General features: G+C 45.8%; 1 protein-coding gene across 1 annotated transcript; it reads left to right on the forward strand.

Annotated features, from left to right (window-relative positions):
• Window positions 1-4,789: 4,789 nt before the first annotated feature.
• On the forward strand, window positions 4,790-12,014 carry AHSG (alpha 2-HS glycoprotein). The gene is made up of 7 exons (XM_075555619.1): window positions 4,790-5,002; window positions 7,089-7,199; window positions 7,474-7,558; window positions 8,084-8,247; window positions 9,565-9,666; window positions 10,985-11,068; window positions 11,688-12,014. The coding sequence occupies exons 1-7, from the start codon at window positions 4,790-4,792 to the stop codon at window positions 12,012-12,014; spliced, it is 1,086 nt and encodes a 361-aa protein (XP_075411734.1).
• Window positions 12,015-23,808: the final 11,794 nt, after the last annotated feature.

Here is a 23,808-nt window from a genome sequence, read left to right on the forward strand (position 1 = left end):
CCAAGGTTCCTGAGTAAACTTTTGATATGAAAGTAATACATTGACAGCGAGCTAAATGTCCAACAAGAGAATGGTTAATAAATGAAATTTCAGAGACACAATGGAATGATAAGTGGCCATTTGAAAAGCATGTCTTTAAAGCCTGTTTAATGTAGGAAGCCCTTAAGTTACAAAGTTTGCTGTGAAACAGAACACAAAAATGGTATGTGCAGTCTGCTCTAAATCCTATTTGAAATTATGTGGTTAGAACGGCAAGATGAGAATTCGTCACAGAGTCACGCAGTTGATCTCTGTAATTCTCTGTGAATGAGTGTTGTGTGTGTGTCTCTATGAGGTGGGCCAGGCTGTGGAGTATCAATGGCTCTTGGCTAAACACCTTGTCTTTATAACAGGAAAATACCTAAAGGTTTAGAAATCATCACCAACAGAAGACCCGGAGATCAAGATCTCACACTCTCGGCTTCTAAATTCAAAAAGATCGTTCCAAGTAGGAGAATCAGAAAGGATTTATGATCAATCCGATTCTTTTTTTCATCTTGCACCCTCATATTGAAAAGGTAAAATATAGCTTCCTCCAGATTAGCAGCGGGGAGGAGGGGGGCTTTGTCTTAGCACCGAGGAAATCCACATGCACTTCCTGAGTCGCTTTGAGGGAGGAACCCTTGAGTAAAGAGGGACTGTGATGGCAGGAGGGTCTCGGCAGGTTGGCTTGAGGACAGCTTCCTGGGGACCCCGCCGCCCCTCCCTCCTGGTGTGGCATAGCAGCCACCCTTTCCCATAATCAAAGAAAGGGGGTGGGGGCCCCGAGCTCAGAGAAAACCTGTGGTCTAGGAATGACCTCACAGCTGAAATAAAGGACCATGAGGGGGACACCCTTAGTGAGATAGGTGGACACCGAACGTGGCAACCATGGTGTGAGTGGCACAGGACCTGGCCATGTTTCCTTTGGTCCTTGGGAGTGGAAGCATCTGACAACAGGGGCGGCCGGAGGACCTTCTCTTCATGGACTAGATGGACATGTGCATGACACTAGTTCATAGGCGGACATGCAAGTGGATAGTTTAGCTGGCAGAAAATGCCACTGTCGAAGGTTGCCACACAGGACCAAAGAGGGGCACAGTTTTCCTTCCCTGACGGAAGAGACATGTGCTTAAGCCTCACCCTTCCACCTCAAAGGGTGGAAGGAAAAGCCAAGGGGGAAATAATACTAAAGTGACTGGATTTCAACCAGCCCGATTTCAACTGGATTTCAGCCCGATTTCTGGGAAATCGGGTTACCTGGAGCTGATGAGATAAATCTTTCAGGAAAGAGAGCTCAGGGGGAGAAACCCAATTGCATTATGGAAAACAGATTTTTATTTTACACACCCGAGCTTGTAGTTTATGGACTACGTACTTATTGTTGCTAGGTACCATCGAGTCGCTTCTGACTCATAATGACCTCTCAACAGAAGGAAACGTTGCCCGGTCCAGTTCCATCTTCACAATCATTCTAATGTTTGAGCCCATTAAGGCAGCCACTGGGCCAACCCATCTCGTGTGTGTGTGTGTGTGTGTGCGCGTGTGTGTGTGAATCCTTTTATTGAAGATCTTCTTTTTTCTACGCTGTTACTTTATCAAGCATGAAGTCCTTTTCTATGAACCGGTCTCTCCTGACATGTCCAAAGTGTGTGAGATGAAGTCTCACTATCCTTGCCTCTAAGAGTCTTCTGACTCTACTTCTTCCAAGACAGATTTGTGGGTTCTTTTGACAGTCCAACATGATTTCCATATTCTTCAGCAGCACCGTGATTCAAATACATTGATTCTTCTTCTGTCTTCCTTATTCTATGTCCAAATATCACCCGCATATGAGGCGATTGAAAATAGTTCTCAAAGTAACATCTTTGCTTTTCAATAGTGTAAAGAGGTCTTGCACAGCAGGTTGGCCCAATGCAATGTATCTTTTGGTCTCTTGGCCACTGCTTCTATAGTGCTTCCACAGCATTGATTATGAATCTAAGCAAGGTGAAATATTTGACAATTTGAATCTTTCTCCATGTACCAGGTTATTACCTGCTGGTCCAGACACAAGGATTTTGGTTTTCCTTCCACTGACTTGTAATCCACACCAAAAGCTGCAGCCCTCGAGCGTCATCAGCAAGTGCTTCGAGTCTTCCTCACTTTCAGCAAGCGAGGTTATGTCATCTGCATATTGCAGATTGTTGATAAGCCTTCCTCCAATCCTGATGCCACATTCTTCTTCACAGAATCCACCTTACCTGATGATTTGTTCAGCCTACAGATTTATTAAGTGTGGTGGGATGCAACCCTGAGACTCACCTTTCCTGATTTTAAACCATGCAGTATGCCCTTGTTGTGTTCTCTGGTCCCATGGACAGCTTCCACATGAACACATCGTAGTGTTCTGGGATCCCTATTCTCCTCAAGGCCATGCAGAGTTTGTTATGGTGCATGCAATCGAATATCTTAGCATAGTCAATAAGACACAAGCACACACCTTTCTGGTAGTCTCTGCTTTTAGCCTAGATAGATCCATCAGATATCAGCAGTGATGTCCCTTGTTCCACACCCTTTGCTGAATCTAGTCTGAACGTCTGGCAGCTCCAGGTCAATGTACTGCTGCAACCAGTGTTGGATGATCTTCAGCGAAATTTCACTTGCATGAATATTAATGATATTGTTGAATCAGATTTCTTTGGAATGGGTACAAACATGAATTTCTTCCAGTCAGTTGGCCAAGTCGCTATCATCCGAATTTTCTGGCATAGACAAGTGAGTGCTTCCAGTACTGCATTAGCTTGTTGAAACATTTCAATTGTTCTGCCATCAATTCCTTTAGCCTTGTTTTTGACTGGTGCTTTCAGTGCAGCTTGAGCTTTTTATACATATTACACGCACATATATACAAGAGCATATATATGTATACACACATATAATGTCTGTGTATATCTATTTCAGCTTTCAGTCTCAAATTCTCAGTTACTCATAGTGACCCTATGGGGCAGAGTAGAACTGCCCTGTGAGTTTCTAAGACTGTAAATCTTTATAAGTCCACCTTTCTGCAATGACTACATATTTTTTTAAAAGGCTATTTAAAAGAAAAGCATATCTCTGCAAAAAGTTGCTCATGAATCAGGCCCTGAAAAGAAATGGGGTGTATAAAACCGATGGAAACTTGCTGCTGGTTTTGAGGATCATCTTGCTAGAAGATCAGAGCTTGTATTGTGTCTCAAGAGCCAAGACCCTGACCCAGCACAGAGTCTGGGCCACACTTTCTGAGCCTCTGTCATTGTGATTATGTACAAGTACGTGAGCAGCTGGGTGTAAATGTGGAAAGTCCTTACAACCATCTATCTTCCCTCTAAACCTCTCCCTGAAACTCCCCCACAACACACACACACACACACACACACAATATCATTGTTTCCCTGTGGAGGGCCCTATTTTTTGTTGTTGTTTTTGGCTTTTTATTTTTTACCATGTTTTGCTCTCTGAAGCAATATCAAACAACAGTGCAAATCCACCCACACACTACGTTGACCTCTAAATATTTGAAGAGTGTGTTGGTCTACATTTTAGGGGTTCTTTGTTCCAGGCTAGCTCAAACTAGATCCTCAAATGACATTTCCCAAGCCTCTCTACCCTGCCCACCCTCCTTGGGTGGCTCACCTGGGTTTGTCAGAGGCCATTTAAAAGGTAGTACCGATAGGAAAATGTTGAGAAAAGTGGCCCAACTTGAAGATTATAATAAATGTCACTGACTCGTTGCTCCTGTTGGTGGTGGTGGTGGTGGTGAGTGCGTGTGTGTGCATTAGGGTGGTGCTGGAAAAGGCATTTGTGACCTTAGTAACACCTGCAGTGTTGGGTTCACACCCACAGCTTTGTCTAATGATGGCTATGAATCAGGTACCTCTGCAGAGCTTGTGCCTTAGTCATGGCCACCAGGCCACCAGGCCAGAGCTCCAATCACACCTGTCACCCAGGAGACCCACATCAGTGACTAGCATACTGTCACCTGGAGGGCTGGATAGAGCAGCATGATGGGGGAGGACAGCCCTCCCTCTCGGGCAGGTCATCATCTTCCTTGGCACTGCCACAAGACCCTCCTCTCTCCCATTTGCCACGTTAGTCACAAAAACAAAACAACAACAAACATTTCCTTCCTTTCTTCTTTTCTTAAAGGATCTTGCCATCTCCCATAAGCACCCTCTCCTCAGTCTTGCTCATGAGTACTTATACTACTTCTAGGAGCTTCGTTCTCCTGCGAGGGCCTCTCTTCGAGGACATAAGCTGACACGAGAGGATTTCAGTGGTTGCTTTTCCATCCAACAATAAGCATGCTGAACACCCGCCAGTCCCCTTCACGGGCGTCATGGGGTGCTCAGATCACGACAGAGGAATTCACTCGGCAACTGGCAAGCTGGCCACCTCCTGTGTGCTCTGAGCCACCCTCCTGTCTCCTCTGTCCAGTCCCCTCTTTTGCTGCTGTCCCATGTCCCAAGCAGACTTTGGAGTGTCTGCCCCACAGCAGGATTGACTTTGGCAGATTTCTCAGAGGCCAGTGATGTCCTAATCTGTTTGCTTTTCCAAGGCTGATGTTTGCAGGATTCTTCTTAGAACCCGAACAGATAACATCTCATGAGCTTATGCAATTCTTCCGCAGGCTCCAGCAGATAAATACATCCCTCCACCGCTCCATCAGTCTACCTTCCCCAGCACCTAGGTTGGTCCAAAGCCTCCAGCCACTGCCCACCTGCCTACCTGCTAGGGCTTCTCTGTGGTAGCCATGAAGTCCTTCATTCTGCTCCTGTGTCTTGCTCAGCTCTGGGGCTGCCACTCGGCTCCCCCTGGCGCGATCCTGGCCTACAGGGAACTGAACTGTGATGACCCAGAAACTGAGCAGGTGGCTCAGGTGGCGGTGGACTACATCAATGCACACCTTCAGCGGGGATACAAGCATACTCTCAACCAGATTGACAAAGTGAAGGTGTGGCCTCGGGTAAGTGAACCCTACTCCCTTACCTGCAATCAGATGCCACCAAAGGGCAGCATCTCCATGTCAAAGGAACCCCCCCCCCCAACCTAAACCAAACTCTCTGGCCTCTAGACACCACCGACTCATGGCATCCTCCTAGGACACAGCAGGACTCCCCCTGCGCGTTTCTGAGACCATCACTCTTTAAGAGTAAAACGAGTTGACTTTTGAGTTGCTCGTCTGTGGTGAGCAGCTCAACACATCACCGTGCACTGGGACTCTGCACAGAAAACCACGGAGCGAGTCAGTTCTTTCAGATTGCTCCCCGGGAAGGAGGGGGCAGAAGCGGACTCTGCCCTGCAGTCCTGGGTCTCAGGAGGGTGCTAGTGGGAGGGCATCAGTGGGGAGGGTAGAAGAAGAAAATGCTGTGAATGTTATTTTAAATATCACAGGTAGAACGTGTGCCTTGCTAGAAAATCTAGGACCTTGTGTTTTCCGAGTGACCGCTTCCCTTTCTTGACCTCTGTCTTTCTCAACAACGTGAGGAAGACTGAGTGTGAAGGAAGCCTTAATGCTGCCCCTTTCACTGTCACGCATCCTGTGTGGTAGGTCTGCTGTCTGTGTGTCACAGGAGAGGAAGGCAGGGTTCTGACATACCGAGTAATCTTGTTCCTCAAAGTCATATCGTTAGTAAACAAGGAGGCAGTGGTTTGAGTTCACACCTGCGTTCTTCCCTCCACACAAGCCGTCTCCCAAAGAGAGCTCCACACCTCAGGGAGAAGCCTGGGCACAAACACAATCCACCCCCTCCACGTGCCACAAGAAATGGATGCAGTCTGAAGCTGGTCAAGATAAATCTGGAACATGCACGTTGGGGACCAGAGGAGAAATTTGGAGGGCTGGGAAAATGACATCTGTCTGCTGCCTATTTTGAACTTAATTTTCCAACGTATGGAGGATAATTCTTTCAGGGAAACCATGCTTGCGAAAGACCAGGGTGCTGTAGTGTGGGGGCTACTAGGTTGCATGACTCAAAATTGCCCTTTTTATACATCCACAGCCATTGGATGTTGGTCATGTCGCCTGGTTCTACCTAAAACGCAGCTGGGAAAGACAAAAATATATAAGATAAACTTTGGATGTCTGGATAAATAGACACAGGCTCTCACAACGGGGCAACATATCTGAAATCAGGACTGCCCCAGATGGTGCTGCCACCATCTCAAGCACCGTGGTGGTTCATCGGGACACTGGCTCAGGGGAAAAGACATGCGAAGGGTGCTTTTGAGGTGCTGGGTGATGGGCCCTGCTGCCTGTTGGCAAAAGTCAGAGCTGGGCATTACTTGCCTTGAGAGAGCCAGGACCCCCTGGCTCCGGTTCACAGCCGCACCGCAGCACTGGCACGCCTGAAAAACACAGAGCTTATTCCAGGAAAGGGAAGTTCAGAGACTCCCGGGCCAGTGGATCAGGCTGAACCCAAATGAGAGGCAAGTAGAGCTCAGGACGGAGAGAAAAAAAGGTAGATTTATTCCTTTGGAACTTTCCAGTCTTTGAAGAAACGATGCACTGCAAGAACTGCTTCAGGGAGTTATGTAAGATTCCCTCTTGCTACCATCCTCATGAATCCGGTATTTTCAGGGTCCCTTGAGACCAGTTCTTCCTCCTCCTCACCAGCAGTGGCAGCAGAGAACACATTTTTGCTAAAGGGTGTGGGGCAGTGAAGTGAGGTTGGGGGAGGCAAGGACAACAACCACAAGCCTTTATGAAGAGAAAAAAAAAGGGGAGGGGGGGTCAGAGGAAAAAAGATGTTGAAAGAGAAAGTACAAATAAGTAGAGAGAGGAAGAAGTGTGGGGTGAGAACCCTGGGGCAGGGAGTTGGTGAACCTGATACAATTGATGATACAGTATGGTGAAGGGGCCTAGCACACAGTAGGCGCTTGCCGCATCTCTTCCTTCCTGGCGAGCACACAGTGCTGTCTGTACACCGGTGCAGGGCTGTAGACGGACAATAGGACCGGGTTTGCTGCGACCTCTGCAGAAAGGGGAGAGGGCAGCTGGGCCCCCAGAGGCAGGCTCGGGCCCGAGGCTCTAACCCCTGGTTTCTCCCCAGCGGCCCATGGGAGAGGTGTTTGAGCTCGAAATCGACACGCTGGAAACCTACTGCCACGCCCTGGACCCCACCCCGCTGGCAAACTGCTCCGTGCGGCCGCTGACCGAGCACGTGAGTGTCCTCTTGGGGGGACTGTGGCGGTGTCCCGGCCAGTCCCACCTTGGATCGGCCCCTTGGACATCTGGAACGGCCCTGGGAAGTCGCTTTCCTGGGTGTCCCTGTTTACCGAAGCTGGCTTGCTGGCCTCGCAGCAAGCAGAGGGCAGGTTTCCCACCTCCCAGGGGTGGGTCACTGTGGACATCCATGCCTGGAGGGACCTCCGGCCCTAGCAGGGAGGATAGGCCCCCCTCTCCTCCCGCCGCTCACCGGGGCTCTGCTTGTGCAGGCGGTGGAAGGAGACTGCGATTTCCGGGTGCTGAAGCAGGACGGCCAGTTTGTCGTGCTGTTCGCCAAGTGTGACTCCAGCCCAGGTAAAGTGGGTTCTTCTCTGCACCCCGTAGACAGAGTGGGCAAGAGTCGGAGTTGTTCCCCGGTGATCCCATGCGTGTCAGGATAGGGCGTGTGGCCCGGAAGGCTTCAGCGGCTGGTTTCTTTCTAAAGTAGAGCACCTGGCTTTTCTTGCAAGGTACCTTTGGGCGGGCTCCAACCTCCGACCTTTAGGCGAGCACCTGAGCAGGTTAAGCAGTTACACCACCCAGGGACTCCTCAAGCAATGAGAATGTGTTAAAAGTCCAATTTCCCGGGATTTCAAAACTGTTCTTTAAAAAGCTGGCCTGAAAAATAAATAAATCATCAAGAGCTGCCCTGGTGGGAGGTTAGAATGACCCTTAGCGTGACTGGAGCTGCTGGGAGGTTTCCTAAGAAGCAGAGAAAATGCCTGAAGCCATTCGGAGCATGCATTCGCCCTTCAGCCCTTTATCAACAGAAAGAGATGGAGGGGTTGCCACGAAGAATCCAGTCCAAGCTGTCCCCGTTTCTTCTCTCTGTGTGCGTAGACTCCGCGGAAGATGTGCGCAAAGTGTGCCCGGACTGCCCCTTGCTGGCCCCGCTTAACGACACCAAGGTGGTGCATGCCGCAGAGGCTGCCGTGTCCGCCATCAACGCGCAGAGTAACGGCGCCTACGTTCAGCTGGTGGAAGTGTCCCGGGCCCAATTTGTGGTAAAGACAGAGACACTTGAGGATGGGGGACGTTTGGTGGCACTTGCAGAAACATGGGAGCAGGGCAAGGACATGGGATGCAAGGGGAAGAAAGCGTCCAGAGAACCAGCGAACCTCCCCTGAGCTAAGCCCTTCTAACGGCTAACAGCGGCAGGCTGTGGCAGGCACACCGCGTTCTGCAGTTCCGCAGACCTGGTTTAAAGCAAGGTTTGGTGCGTAGCAGCGCTGTACAGTCCCAGGCCTCCAGTTCCGTATGACCCATCCCTGCTGAACAGCCAGGGCACTCCCATTCCTGATACTTACGATGGCAGGGCCCTGCTCGCACCAACGGGCCTGTCATGGACAACAAACAAACAAAGTCAGAGCCACGCAGTCAATCCAAAGCCACCTCCTATAGGGTTTCCTAGCCTGTAACTCTCCCCAGGAGCAGACAGCTCCATTAGTCTCCCTCTAAAGCCACGGGTGGGTTTGAACCACTAACCTTGAACTTAGCATCCAACACCTATCCAAATGGCTTTGGAATCCCTCAGAAAAGTAAAATCTAAGTGTCGTGTGAATAGTTTAATGCATTTTATTGCAATAGAATTCTAATAATAATAATAAAAACCACCTGGTATTCTGGATATCATCAACTGCATATGTGGAAATGCAGGGGGTATACCTGGTAATTCTATGAACCAGAATATACGCATGTGATTTCTCAGGACACGCTAATCCCAGACCATGCCAAATTACAGATAGCTTATTACTTTGTAACCATATATCCCAAATACCATTAGTGGGAGGGGAGGGGGATAAGCAATATCTTCCATAGTTTTTTTTAAGTTTGAAATTTATTTATTTGTCATCCTCTCTCCCCCTCTTACCTACTCTGATCTACAGTTTTGATTTGACCCCTCTCTAAGAAACAAATGGCAGAGAGATTAATCCCTTTACTCTCCTGCTCCGTTTTGGAGTAACCTGAACCAGGGGTCTCAAAATGCAAACCCACCAGTGAGGGCCAAGGGATGTCAGAGCGCCCACTCATGCCACCCCAGGACTCTGCCACCTAAGTTCCTGTGTCTCCACTTTGAATGATGAGCAATGGGCACCTGCACCTCCTCCTGGAAAGACCTAAGTTCCTACACCTAACCCCTGCCTGTATGCAACCACACAGGATGTGCCTCCGGGGCCACCCCATGCGGCCCACATGAATTGTGGTCTCCAGAGCTGCCAGGCTTGATACTGCCCCGCCCCTCCCCCCCACCCCAGCCACTCCTTCCTGACCTTTTCCAAGCTGTCATGTTGCCTTCAGAACATTCTCTTGTATTTTATCAGCCTTTGCCAGCTTCAACCTACGTGGAGTTTGTCGTGGCAGCCACAGACTGCGTTGCTAAAGATGTCACAGACCCAGCCACATGCAACCTGCTGGCAGAAAAGGTACGTTTGCCAGGGAGCTGCTGCTGTAAGTAGGGCAGATGTACTCTGGGGGACACCGGTATCACTTCCTGTTCGCTGGGTCACGCCAACCCTTTCTCTAGGTGTCCTTCCACCTTTAAAAGAATCTATCACAATCACTCGCTGTTGAGTTGATTTTGACTCATGCTGATTCCATGCAGACAGAAGTGTGCTCCACTGAGTTGTCAATGGCTGTTGTTCTAGAAGTAGGCCAGGCTTTTCTTCTCAGGCACTTAATTGTCAACCTCTCCCTATCAGCAAGGCACACTAATGGTTTGTGCCACCCAGGGACACCCATACTTTAAGAGTCATTGTTAAAGGATCGAACCCCCAGGAGGCCCAGGGAGTCAGAGAAATAGAACAAGTCTGTTCTCTAATGAAGCCAAGCCATTCCCTGCTGCTGGAAGGATGAAATGTAGATTTTCCAGTTAAAACTCCAATATGAGAACTGTCTGTCAGGTCCCTGATACAGTAATATCCATTTCTAGAAATGTACCCTAAGGAAATAATCAGAGGTGGTTTACAGAAATAAATTCATAGGGATGATTTGGCAAAAGAAAAGAAAAAAAGATCTAAATGTTCAACAGGATGGTGACTGAATACAATAAGTAAATAGAAAATCATGTTGAAAGCATATGGTTTTAGAGAAATGAGTGATTTGAGGTAATGTTATTATAATATATGAAAAACGCACGGTACAAAATGGCATAATAAAACAAAAAAATGATGCAAGTTGTAAATGACACATAAATTACTACCAAGAATTTAACTTCACTGTTAGGTACATCTGCCTTGAGTAGTGTACTCTTTCAAAGATTTATCTAAGTGGAATCAAATTGGCAACTGCATCTCCGAAGGTTAAGTGAGAAACTAAGGGCAGTGAGTTTGCATTAAGGGTGGTGAATGGACGATGGCAAGAACAACTTGAAGAATGTAAAGCATGTAGAATTTCTTGAAATGGAACATTCTTTGCTGTGCATATTTTCATTTATGAAAATGAAACTTTTAAAAAGTAAATTAGAAACATATCTATGGGAACAGTTATCCTGCCTCACCACTAGTTTTGGGGTGAAGGTGATCCCTTTCGATCGCAAAGCATTTGTTTATTTTCTATATATTAATCTATAGATTATGTATCTTCCATATAAACTTTAAGAAATAATAAACTAAGAAAAGGAGGGTTTTTTATAAAGGAATTCGAAATTAACTTTTTGTTTTGATATTTGGGCGTATAAATGAAACTGGGGGAGAAGTCTGCCCTTTTGATCAGGTGAATTAAGTGCTGTCTTTCTCTGGGCAGCAATATGGCTTCTGCAAGGCATCGCTGACTGAGAAGGTTGGTGGAGAAGATGTTACTGTGACCTGCACAATGTTCAAAAACCAGGTAACAATATATGGGTCTACTCGCCCTCATCTTCAGAATGCAGTGATCCCTGCCATTCATGTGGTGTTTTAATAACTACAGAGCCTTTGATGCTATGCCCTTCTTAAGCTCACAATATCAATAATATTGGGGCATTCATCATCATCAACATATATTGATATACACTTTAGCCATGCCTTCCTCTGCCAAGAAGTGAAGTTGTCCAGGGCAGAGCCATCGTAGTAGGCAGTTGACAAGACTGTCCTTTGATTTGTGGAGAGAAGGGGTGGTTTCCTGAGTTGTAAGGACGAGGCGACCAGATCTGCTTAGCAGCTCTCAGTGGTGGCAGATGTAGATGGCAAGGTGGGTCGCATTGCTGGCTAAGGTTAGTCTGAGGGTGTGATGGGAAGTGTGTTGGTGAGACCACCATAAACAAGACAGCCTCAGTAAGACAGGGCAACCATCACAGTGACCTCTTCTCTGTAATGCTGAGAGCAATCAACTGCACCTGATTCCTTGAAATTAAAAATGATTATTAGGAGAAAATCAAGTGAGAAGTAGGGTTCCACACAGATTTGCGGGCAGACTTCTTTGGGAGGGAAAAAAGCAAGCTAACCCAAGGAAATGCACTTCTTTCCAGCCTGCAGTTCCGCAACCCCAACCAGATGGCGCCCACCCCTCACCTCCTATCGCTGCAGTGGACCCAGCTGTGCCCTCACCTGAAGCCGCTGCGCCTGCAGACCCACCGGCAGCTGCTCTGGTGGGAGGACCCCTGGTAGTGGCAGCTCCCCAAGTGCCCCCAGTGAACCGGGCACACTATGACCTGCGCCAAGCCTTCTCAGGCGTGGGCTCAGTGGAGTCTGGCTCAGGAGAAGCATTCAGAAAACAACCTGTGGTGTTGGGACCTGGGCCTGCTGTTCCAAGTGCCCTTCCATGCCCAGGAAGAATCAGACACTTCAAGGTCTAGGATGGACGCGACAGAGGTCAGGAGGGCGGGCACAGAGTATAGATAGGACGCTGGCCTTGAGTGGGAGGCTGGTTGGCTGCTAAAGCAATGCCATATGTGGTCAGGATGCATATCATGTCCCGAGCCCCACCTTCTCCTGGTTTCTCAGAAGCCAGAGCAGAGTGTTTTGGTTACGTTTGACAGAAGGCATAGGCCAGCAAGGTGACGGCCGTGGTTGCGATGTTAGAGCCCCACCCTTGTGTCCTCTGACTTCTGATGGACCTCAAAAGCCAACACAAAACATGGAAACTGTGACTTTGAACGGTGCTCTTGCCAAGTTTTGCTGCCTCTTTAAAAAAAGGGTTTGAAGTGTTTTCCTTAATAAAGAAGCTCTCAACTGAAACCTGGTCGTCCTTGTTGCGTTCTCAACAACCATGCACGAGCCCCTCAGTCAGACCTAACTGAAGAACAGCAACAGACCAAATCTGCAGTTTTATTACACTCGGGAAAACGTGAGACTACAACCTGATCATACCCCATAGGGGGTGCTTTATGTCCCCCCCCCCAACCCGAGGGGCTCTTCGTCCCATGTCAGCACAGAGAGAGAGAATGTCTTTTCCAATGGCTCTATATAATGGAGCTTACAGATCTCTCAGAAGGCATGCATGTTGTACAGCTAACTCACTACAAAGTCGTTGGGTGGTATCCTAAACAAATAACATAGTAGACACGCAGTGAAGTGAGTCATCATCTTAACCTAATGCTAGTTGACCTTGAATCTCCGTGAGCCCTCCAAAGGGGGTTGCTACATTTACATGGGCTGGCTATAGAACCTGAATGCTTTTATCTACAGAAAACCTTGAGGCATTGTGAAGCAGTCAGACACAGAAATGATTCATCTTAAATGGTAGCTCCTTTATGACAGTTATTTTAGGGGAGGTTATTGGAAAGACTGTGTTCAGTCATGAGTATTTGTGTGTGTGTATCCACATATATAATTACAATTATCTTCCATTTATTTTTTTACTAAAAGATCATTTTATTGGGGGCTCTTACAGCTCTTATAACAACCCATACATCAATTATATCAAGCATATTTGTACTTATGTTGCCATCATCATTTTCTTCTTTTTCCTTTTTAAAAATATTTATTTATTTTTGACCATCATCATTTTCTAAACATTTACTTTCCATTTAGCCCTTGGTATCAGCTCCTTTTTTTTCTTTTGCTCCATTCCCCTTTCCCCACTCATGTCCCCTTGATGAATTATTATTTTCATGTCTTACACCAACCCGCTGTCTCCCTCCTCCACCCCCCAGCAGTTCCTGTTGTTTGTTCCTGGGGCAGGAGGGAGCTAACAGTGGTGGCAGTGGTGATTATGTGTCAATTGTTTGGGCCAGCCCCCAGACTGGGTAGCCCCCACCTCCTCTCTGTCTCTCAGTTAGATGAAACCTCACAGCCCCCATTCCCAGCCTCTCGGGAAGCTGGATGACCTATTGAACTATGCAACTCCAGCCCCAACACCCCAAAGAGCTTATTTCTTCAGACCGGGTTTGTGTAGCCCCTTTCCTAGCATTCCAGAGAGCAGGTTTGCAAACAACAAGATGACTTCCCATGGGTGCATCCTGACTCAAGACCCTGCAGCTGCAAGCAATAAAAGTTCTCCCTTCCTTCTGTCAACCTATACATCCTTAGCTTGAACCCTATATATCTCCCACCCCTTCACCCACAAGCTGGGACTTCCCTGACTTAACTCGTTGGGTCTCAGAACTGCCTGGGGTCTCGTGCCCCCCTCCCTATCTCTGCCCTCCCTTTCCCCCTGGAGTTCTTTTCCTGCCTCAATAAAATCTTTCTCAACTTCACATTCCTGGCTAAATTCTATCTCTGTTCCGCGCCTCCATCTCCAACCTCTCATCAATCATTGCAATGGCTCCCCCTTCCTCCCCTCTTCTTCCCACCTTCCCCTTCCCTTCCTGGTATTGCTATTCCCATTCCTGTGCCTGGATTGAGCACTTATTTCTTATCTGTACCTGTGAACATTCATGTCTATACTGCAGTGAAAGGCAGGACTGGGGTCATGATAGTGGGGGTGTGAGGAGCCTCAAGGAACCAGAGCACTATTGTGTGTTTCACTCATGCTTTACTGTGCCCTGGGTTGACTCATCCTTTCCTTGTGACCCTTCTGTAAGGGGATGTCCCATTGTCTTCAGATTGGTTTTGCTCCTACCCCCCTCATTCTCGACAATATCGTTTTTTCTGTTTATTTGTTTATTTGGGGTCTTCTGATGCCTGTTACCAGATCCCATCAACAACTCATGATTGCACAGACTGGTTTGCTTCTTCCATGTTGGCCTGTTGCTTCTCTGCTAGATGGTTGCTTGTTTAACAAGTCTTTAAGACCAAAACCCCACACATTGTATCTTTTGATGACTGGGCACCATCCACTTTCTTTACCACATTTGCTTTTACACCCATTTTGTTTTCAGCACTCGTGCTGGGAGGGTGAGCATCACAGACTGCTAGGCTGTTTGAACAAAGTGTTCTTGATTTGATGCAGGGCTTGAGCCCAAAGTCTACCCACAACCTCATTGTATTGCCATATAAATATATGTACATATGCCTCTATTTTTAATGAATCAATGTATTTACATACGTACACACCTATGTTCATACCTCTATCCAGAGCTGTGCTTCCTAGATCTTACCTGTTTCCTTTTACCTTTCTCCTGATCCACTGTCATGCTCACCCTTCTTCTGCTTCTTAGAAATTCCTCTCAGCTAAATTGCTGTTGCTCCAATACCCCCAGGATCTCTATGTCTTCCTCATTGTTGATTTTAATTTCCTATCTGTTCCCCTGTGTATGGAATTGTTTGCTCACTACTCCCTTCCCCAGCTTCCTCCTCCTCACAGGTCCCTCCAGAACTGTTGGTCCCTTTGCTTTCTCCTCCCGCTTGCTTCCCATGCTTATCTTATATAGATGGGCAAAACCAACAACAATGGAGAAAAAAGAAAACAAAAAATTGAAGAGAGAGAGAGAATAATAACTAGGTGAAAAAAACATACCTACCAGGTGTGTCCACTGACCTTTATGACTATCACCCCACTGGTCCTGGGGGAGTTCCAGGACTGCCCCTTCCAGCCTGAAACCTATTATGAGGGTTCCTTAGGGGGCTTTGTGGCTTTGCTTTGATCCTCTGACTGATCTTTGATGGTCCCTTCTTGGTTCTCCCTGCTGTGGGGGGTTCAGCCTGGACTCACTCCCCACTGTGTCTCCAGTATTGTCCTCTGTCGAGGTATGCTTCAGTGAGGGGACATCATATCTTGAGCTGTTGTTCACCCTACAGGCCTCTTAGCAGTTCTGTGCAGGGACCTTGACCTCGGGCTTGGTGTGTGAATATGGGGTCTAGACCCTCACTCTCTGTTTTTCCTTCTCGGTTTGCTTCCGTGTGGGCGTGGCATGCAGCCCCCTCCCCAACCTGTACGTTCAGGGTTGTCCTCTGTAGCACATACTTCTAGGGAGGGGTCAGGTTGGATCTGATTGGGACTCACCCTGTAGCCCACTCTGTCCATGCGTTGCTCCATGTGGTTACATTGTCCTTAAGGTTGGTGCGCTGTGGTGGGGGTCTACATGCACACTCCCAATTCTGGGGATACATAACCAATCCTCTCCCCCTGGGTGGGTTAGGGTCCTGCTCCCCCTGTGCCATCGTCTCCCCCGTTTTCTCCCTCCTCTTTCTCCCCTTTCCCCTTCTTTGTGTTGGAATAACATGTACATCCTTGGGTCTGATCTGTCCCCCACCTGACTGCCTGTACCTCAACCCGTATAGTGGGAGATAAGTGGCTTTTCTTCTATACCTACTGTGCTGATTATACTTTCTTCAGGGGCCTCAGGTTGTACTTGTCCTTTTGTGATTGGCTAACTTTGTGTGGTAGTTACGTAATCTGTTATAAGTTTAAGGCTCACGAGTGAAGGGGTAGACTCTAACCTGTCAATCAGGTCGCAGCTTGATGACCTCATTTGGAGGTGCTAGGGAGAAAAATAGCCCACTGGAGGCAGAACACTCGCTCACACTCGCTCACTTCCTGAAGACATTTCTGATGAGAAGCCACATGAAGCTACCCTAACGCAGCCAGATCCCTGGGAGCTGGAGAAGCCATGTGGAGACCCCTGCTAGTGCTAAGATGCCTTCAACACCTCTGGATCCACAAGACTTTCCACCCACTGGCCTGTGATCTTCCTGCATTCAGCATCATTGCATGTGTTTCATGAGTCTGAAGAGGACTTTATAGATTGGTATCAGAGATGGGGCTAATATTGGACTTATGGACTTGATCTGGACTGGACTGGGATGTTTTCTTAATGTACAATTACTCTTTATATAAAGCTCTTTCTTAGGTACATATGAGTGTCTATGAATTTGTTTCTCTAGTCAACCCAGACTAACACACTTTGCTTAGCATATTTTCCTCTAACTCTTCCCATGAAATGATGTGCTCAATGTGATCATCAGTGTTTTTTAGTGATGCGTAGTACTCCATTGTGTATATGTGCCAGATTTTTCTAATCTACCTCTGTATTGATGGAAATTTAGGTTGTTTCCAATTCTTTGCAATTGTGAATTGTGCCACAATAAACATTGGAGCACAGACGTCTGGTTGTGGTCTATTTCTTACTTCTGGGTATATGCCAGTAAAGGGATAGCTGGGTCATAAGGTAACTCGGTTTTCCTTTGCTATAAATAGACAGATTTCTTTCCACAGAGGCTGTACATAATTTACATGATCACCAGCAGTGGAGGAGAGTTCCTATCTTGCCACTTCCCCTCCAACATTTCTTGCTCTCTGATTTGGGCTATCCTCAAGGGTGTTAGGTAGTATTACATGGTTGTTTTAATTTGCATTTCTGTGATGGATAATGATCAGAGCATTTTCTCATATGTTTACTGGCCATTCAGGTCTCCTTCCTTATGAAATGTCTTTTCAGGTCTTTTGACTACTTCCTCGGGAGGTTAACTGTTTCCCTCTTTTTGCAGGCAAGGAGGGTATTGTAGATTTTAGTCATAAGTCTTTGTCTGTTGTGGCATTGCTAAAACTCATCTCCCAGTCTGTGGGTTCTCTTGTTACTTTCTTGGTGAGGTCTTTTGATGCACACAGGTGTTTTATCCTTAGTATATCCCACTTGTCGATTTCATGTTCACCGATGTGTGTACCCTTCCCTATTGCAGTTAGCCTATGTATTCCCTGAGCCAAGGTTCTTAGGTTTGTCCTGATTCATTCTTGATGGTCCTGATAGTTAGGGGTTTGACTTTTACGTTTGTGATCCACCTGGAGTTTGTTCTTGTGAATGGGGTGAGGTAAGCATCTTGTTACATTGTGTTACATCTATAGGTGGATATCCATTGTTTCTAGCTCCACTTGTTAAAGAAGACATCTGCCTCCCTCTTGATCCTTTTGGGGCCCTTGTGGAAGATCAGTTGTCTATATGCTAGTGGTTTTATTTCTGGGTTTTCTGTTTGTTTGTTTTTCCCATTGGTCTGGTATCTGTCATTATTCCAGGACCAGGCTGTTTGGACCACTGTGGCTGTGTAGCAGGTGTCAAAGTCAGGTAAAGCAAGACCTCTGACTCTGTCCTTCTTCTTGAGGAAATCTCTTCTAATTCTGGGCTTCTTCCCTCTCCATAGGAAATCGGTGGTCAGTTTTTCCAATTCTTTGAAGAAGATTGTTGGTATTTTAATCAGGATAGCACCAAACATATAGTGCCTAGGCCAAAATTGGCATCTTTACTATATTGAGTCTTCCGATCCACAAGCACGGGATATTTTTGCATTTGCGGAGGTCACTTTTGGTTTCCTGTAATAGGACCTGTAGTTTTCCTTGTATAAAGCTTTTGGTTTTTGATCAAATATATCCCTAGATACTTCAATTTGTTCTTGGCTATTATGAAGAGTACTGCCTTCTTGATCTCCTCTTCCATGATCTTGTCCAATGTATATAGCAAACCAATAGACTTCTGTTTGCTGATCTTGGATCCTGTACACTTCCATATTCCTCTATTGCTATCAGTACTTCTGTTGTGGAGCTTTTGGGATTTTCCATGTGCAGTATCTTGTTGTCTGCAAATAGTGATAGTTTCACCTCCTCCTCTCCCAGTTGGATACCTTTAATGTCCTCCACTGTCTATATTGTTAACTAGGACCTGCAGTATGATGTTGAATAGAAGTGGGGACAAGAGGCATCCTTGTCTGGTCCCCTTTACATGGGGATTGTTTTCGTCTTTTTTCCCTTGACTATGATGTTGGCTTTTCGTAGATCGCTTATATTAACCTGAGAAATTTCCTTCCATTACTATCTTCTTGATTGTCTTAATCAGAAATGGGTGTTAGATTTTGCTAAATGCCTTTTCTGCATCTGTTGGTATTATCATGGGGTTCTTATCCTTTTTCTTATCAATGTGGTGAATAATATTGATGGGTTGTTGGGTGTTAAGCCATCCCTAAATCCCTGGAATGAATCCCACCTGATCATAATGAATAATGTTTTATATACTTTTGTATTCTATTGGCCAATATTTTGTTAAGGATTATTGCATCTATGTTCTTTAGAAATATCAGTCTGTAGTTCTCTATTCCTGTGGGACCCTTACCGTCTTTGGGTATCAAAGTTACACTGGCTTCGTAGAATGAGTTTGGGAGTTTGCCATTTTTTCTATGCTTTTGAATAATTTGTAGAGGATCAGAATCAGCTCATGCCTGAATGCTTGGTAGAATTCTCCTGTGAAGCCGTCTGCTCTGGGAGTTTTCTTCATTGTTAGTTTATTGATAACCATATCTATTTTTTTCTTTTGCTATGGGTATGTTAAAGTTCTTGACCTCTATCTGGGACAATCTAGGGAGGGATTGTTTTTCCAATTATTTGTCCATATATTCCACATTGTTGAATTCCATTGGAGTACAGACTTTCATAGTACTTTGGGATTATCCTTTTAATCTCGTTGGGGTCTGTTGTGATTTCCCCTGTTTCATCCCTCATCCTAGCTATTGATGTTTCCTCCTTCCTTTCCTTGGTTAAGTTTACCAGCTCTCTGTCAATTCTGTTGATCTTTTCAAAGAACGAACGTTCTGCTGCACTGATTTTTTTTTTTTTTGCATTTTTCTCATCTTCCCACTCATTTAACTCTGCTCTGATTTTTATTATTTATTTTCTGTTGCCGTTGGAGGGATTGTTCTTTTGACTCTGTTCTAGTTGCTGGAGGTTTTGTGATAGCGTATCTGCCATAAGTCTATCTTCCTTTTTTATATATGTATTAATCGCTATCACTGTTGTATTTTCGTTCTCATTCTTTCTAGAAAGTTCATAATTTCCTCTCTAACCTGGTCCAGTAACAATTTGTGTTTCAGAAGATCGTTATTCTTCCTCCACTTGTTTGCCCTTGTTTTTCTGGTTGTCTATTTATTGATCTCCAGCTTTATGGTGTGGTGATCTGAGATTGATGTCTGAGTAATCTCTATGTGTTTGAATTTACTCAGGCTTGAATTATGTTCCAGGATGTGGTCTATTTTTGAAAATGAGCCATGTGTACTTGAAAAGAATGTGACATCTTTTGCATTTGGATGGAAAACTCTATAAATGTCTATCAGGTCCAATTGTCGAATTGTAGTGTTTAGCTCTGTAACCTCCTTGCCAAACTTCTTTCCCAGTGATCTATCTTTCTTGGATAGCAGTGTATTAAAATCACCTACTATGATTGTTGAATCTGTTATTTCTTTTTTTGTCTTTTGAATAGTTTGACAAATTTTGTGGGTCTCTCATTAGGTGTATATATATTTATTATGCTTACTGGTTCCTGGTCTACTGATCCTTTGAGCATTATATAGTGCCCCTCCTTGTCTATTGTTATGGTTTGCCCCTTGAGGTCAATTTTGTCAGAGATTAGGATCGCAAGCCCTGGTTTTTTTAAGATGCTGTTCGCCTGGTATATTTTCTGCCAGCCTTTTAGTCTTAATCTATTTTTGTCTGCGAGTTTAAGACATGTCTCTTGCAAGTAACAGACTGAGGGGTTATGTTTTCTGAGCCAGTTTGATAACATTTGTCTTTCAATGGGTGAGTTGAGGCCATTGACTTTCAGAATTATTATCATCCTCTGTGCATTCATTGCTGTTATCTCGTGCCTTTTATGTTGGGTGTTTTCCTATCTCCCTTCATATCAGTGTGCTGTATTTGTGAAGAGGGCTTCATTCTGAGGCCATGTTATCCTGGTAATTATTGGCTTCTCGGTGGAGTTTGGCTATATGGTGGTCTCCTGTTTGTCCTTGGTAGATGTTGGTCTTTAGACCACAGTGATCCAGCAGGATTTCCCCCAGGGTTGGTGCTTACAGTGTATGCTTTGAGTTTTACTTTGTCCTGGGATACTCTTACTTCACCATCTATCTTAATAGATAGTTTGGCAGGGTAGAGGAATCTCAGGCTGGCATTTTTTTCTTTTAGCTTTTGGAAAATGTTACTCTACTCTCTCCTCTTCATGGTATCTGTTGATAGATCTGAGCATATTATATTCCTTCCTGTGGTTTAGTCTAACGGGTGTCCTCTTTGCTTCCTGTATGAGTGTCTGGTTCTCTTTCATTAAGGTAGGGATGTTTGCTTCCAGTAATTCCCTTGGTAATTTAGCTGTTGACTTCTTTGTTATGTCTTGTTTTGGCAGACTAAATATTTGAATATTGTTCTCTTCATAGCATCTGTCATTGATCTCAAGTTTTCTTCCACCTCTTTGATGATCTTTTGCCTGTCTTTTCCGTTAGTTAAAGTCTAATTGTCTTCGAGATCATTGGTACAATTCTCTGCCTCCTTTATTCTGTTGGTGGGGTCTGCGATACTGTGTTTTGCTTCTGTTACCTCATCTATTTGTTCTTATATTTCCCTTTGACATCATCCTCTTTATCGTGGACTTCATCTCCTTTATCATTGCACCCTTATTGTGTGCTGCTTCCCACATATCCTGTATTACTCAAAGCAGCATTCTGAAGATTTCTTTTTGTGGCAGATACACATCTGGTTCTTCTATGAGAGTCGTTAGGTTTATGACTTCCTCTGCTGTTGTGTTTTTCTTTTCTTGCTTTCTTGTTGAAGGTGTTGAGGTAGATTGCTGTTTGCTTGTCTTTGTGGAAGAACTAGGTGCCATGTGTCTGGGAGGACAGGGGGCCCTGATCTCTTTCTCTGTGTGACTGATAAGTGTGTTTTCAAGGACTACCTGTGACCTACCATGGCAGGCCAGACTGTTATATAGGCAGGGTGCCAAGGCGACGCAGTGGCCGGTGGTGGTGGTGGGGCCTCTGTAGGTATGACTGTAGGTAATCCATGGCCAGTTGCAGCAGGGCTGCAGCACAGGCAGTCATGGTCTGGACTGTCAGGCCACAATTTTCAAAGACACTCTGTGGAGCCCAAAACTGGTAGAGCCAGTTGTTGCCTTGGGCTATCAGCACCTGTTGTCTTTTCCCATTTTGATATGTTAAAATCCTACCCTGTGTTATGGAAATTAGTGGTCTGGCTACCTTTATGTTAAGGTTATGCTAATGGGCAGAGTTCTGCAGGCTTACATTCAAAGTGATACAAAGGACCACATCCTGGAATTGAAAGTGCTTATTTTTTTTTCTTTTCCTTTTTATAATGGGCTTATCTGCTGCCCTAGTATCAGGGCTGAGCTGTGCTGTCCCCCATGAAAGAGAGACCAGCTTAGCAGAGTGGGCTTGGGTCCACTGGATCTGAGTTTGCACCTGGCTGCATTCCTGTGTCACTCTTGGCTGTATCAGTTGTGCTCTGGGGAATCTATGTTCTGTCACAGGGAAATATCCCAGTGGTTCTTCAATTGCTGAAAATTACTAATTATCTATCATTACCCAGTTACCCATGCTGCCAGGTGTTGAGCTTGGGAAAGGTGGAAAGGGGATGGCTAGTGTCCTCACTCCATTCCTGACTGTGGAGGGAAGTTTCAAAGTCCTTGACTGCAGGGCAGATAGCCGCAGGGAACTCCAGTGTGAGGTCTTGTGGCTAACTCTCAGAGGCTCTCTGCAAGTCTGGGATTATGATCACTTTAGGGCAGCAGCGTGTGGAAATTACTGCTCACTGAGGGATTAGGACACAGGAAGTGGTGGCAGATGCTTGTCCTATTGGACCTGGTGAGGGGCTATAAGGTGACCAGACGTCCTGCTTTTGGTGGGACAGTCCTGATTTTTATCAATTTTTCCCATGTCCCACGGCGTTTTTTAAAAGTCCCAATTTTTGGAAAGAATGTACAACAAGCTAGGGTATACGGTTTTCAGCTGCCATGTGGCTATTTCACCAGGATATAAGTTTTATCAATGGTGTCCCACTGGTGTCCTGCTTTACCAATGTTAAAATCTGATCACCTTAGCAGAATCTGCAGGCAGACACCGTGAACTTAGAGTGTTCCAAGGAGTTCTCAAATCACTGCCTGGGTAAAAGGGGGGAGGTTGGAACCAGATTTTAGTACACCGAATCTACTTTTAGCACTCAGCCTCTGAGTATTGGCTCCTTACCTCTTAAATTTCTGGTCTAACAGCAGGAGCACCGGGTGGGTGATTCTACCTGGATGGCTTTTCTTAAGGAACAGAAAACATTGCTAAAAGGGCCAAATAGCTGAACTTTTTACAGTTAAACCAACCACAGAAGTCTTGTTTTTTTCTCTCAGGGAGACAGTTGCAGGTTGGGGGTGGGTAGAGAATGCTGATTACGTTATTAGGTGCCATAGAGTCATTTCCAACTCCCATCGACCCCACAAACAACAGAATAAAGCACTGCCCAGTCCTACACCATTCTCACAATTGTTCTTATGTTTGAGCCCATTTCTGTGGTCACTGTGTCATTCCATTTTGTTGAGGGCCTTCCTCTTTATTCTCCCTCTCTACTTTACCAAGCAAGATGTCCTTCTTCAGAGCTGATCTCTCCTGACAGCTCATTCCAAGTTGAAGTCTAGCCATCCTTGCTTCCAAGGAGCACTCTCATTGTACTTCTTCCAACATGGGGCAATGGAAAACTAACCCATCAATAGGATAACCATAAAACGTAAGGCTCGCATAGGTACAACTTTGGAGAGTGAAAAAGGACACTACTGATAGGTATGTTGGGATACCATGTGTAGGACATGCAGTCACTCTGTCAACTAGTTTAGTGACCCAAGGTAAATGTGAAAATCATTCATTTTAGAAAAATTAATAAAGGACTAGCCTCAAGATGGTGGAGATTAAATATGTCCCATATGTCTAACCTTTCAAAAATGTAACACCACTCCATTATTCTGGATATCAATTACCGCTCCTCTCCTTACTATATGCCCTCCCAGACCAACAATTTGCTTCTGTAGACACCCAGGACTCACGGACAATACTCACAATCATGGGATTTATTAGGGAAGTCAACGGATTACAATTCAGTTGAGACGTTTGGGAACAGTTGTTCAGTCAGGACAGGTTCGTCTCTGCCAAGACTATAGGCAGGCCTCTGGCTCTCAGCTTCTCAGCCTGGCCTTTGCTTTGTGGGGCAATGTTACAGAACACTTTAGAGCATCTAATAAATGCTCAAAGGGCATGCTATTCCCCTATAAGCCTCAGCCCAAAGTCACTCAGCTCCAGCTCCATGAGTCAGCCAACCTAGCTTCCCTAATTAAGTGCCTAGACAGCCCCATTCTGGAAGCCAGCCTCCTTCCCCAAAGCACTCAGCTTTATTTGCTTTGTGGGCCGGGAGGTCCACTGATTGGTCTCATGTTCTGGCTTATGGTTCTACTATTGCCGTTCCTCTCTTGC

Source organism: Tenrec ecaudatus, chromosome 8, assembly GCF_050624435.1.
Source record: "Tenrec ecaudatus isolate mTenEca1 chromosome 8, mTenEca1.hap1, whole genome shotgun sequence".
NCBI lineage: Eukaryota > Metazoa > Chordata > Mammalia > Afrosoricida > Tenrecidae > Tenrec > Tenrec ecaudatus.

Coding starts and splice junctions, on each gene's coding strand:
- AHSG (XM_075555619.1), top strand. CDS start 4,790: ATGAAGTCCTTCATTCTGCTCCTGTGTCTTGCTCAGCTCTGGGGCTGC. Junction 8,248..9,564: donor TGTCCCGGGCCCAATTTGTG/GTAAAGACAGAG, acceptor GTATTTTATCAG/CCTTTGCCAGCTTCAACCTA. Junction 9,667..10,984: donor GCAACCTGCTGGCAGAAAAG/GTACGTTTGCCA, acceptor TTCTCTGGGCAG/CAATATGGCTTCTGCAAGGC.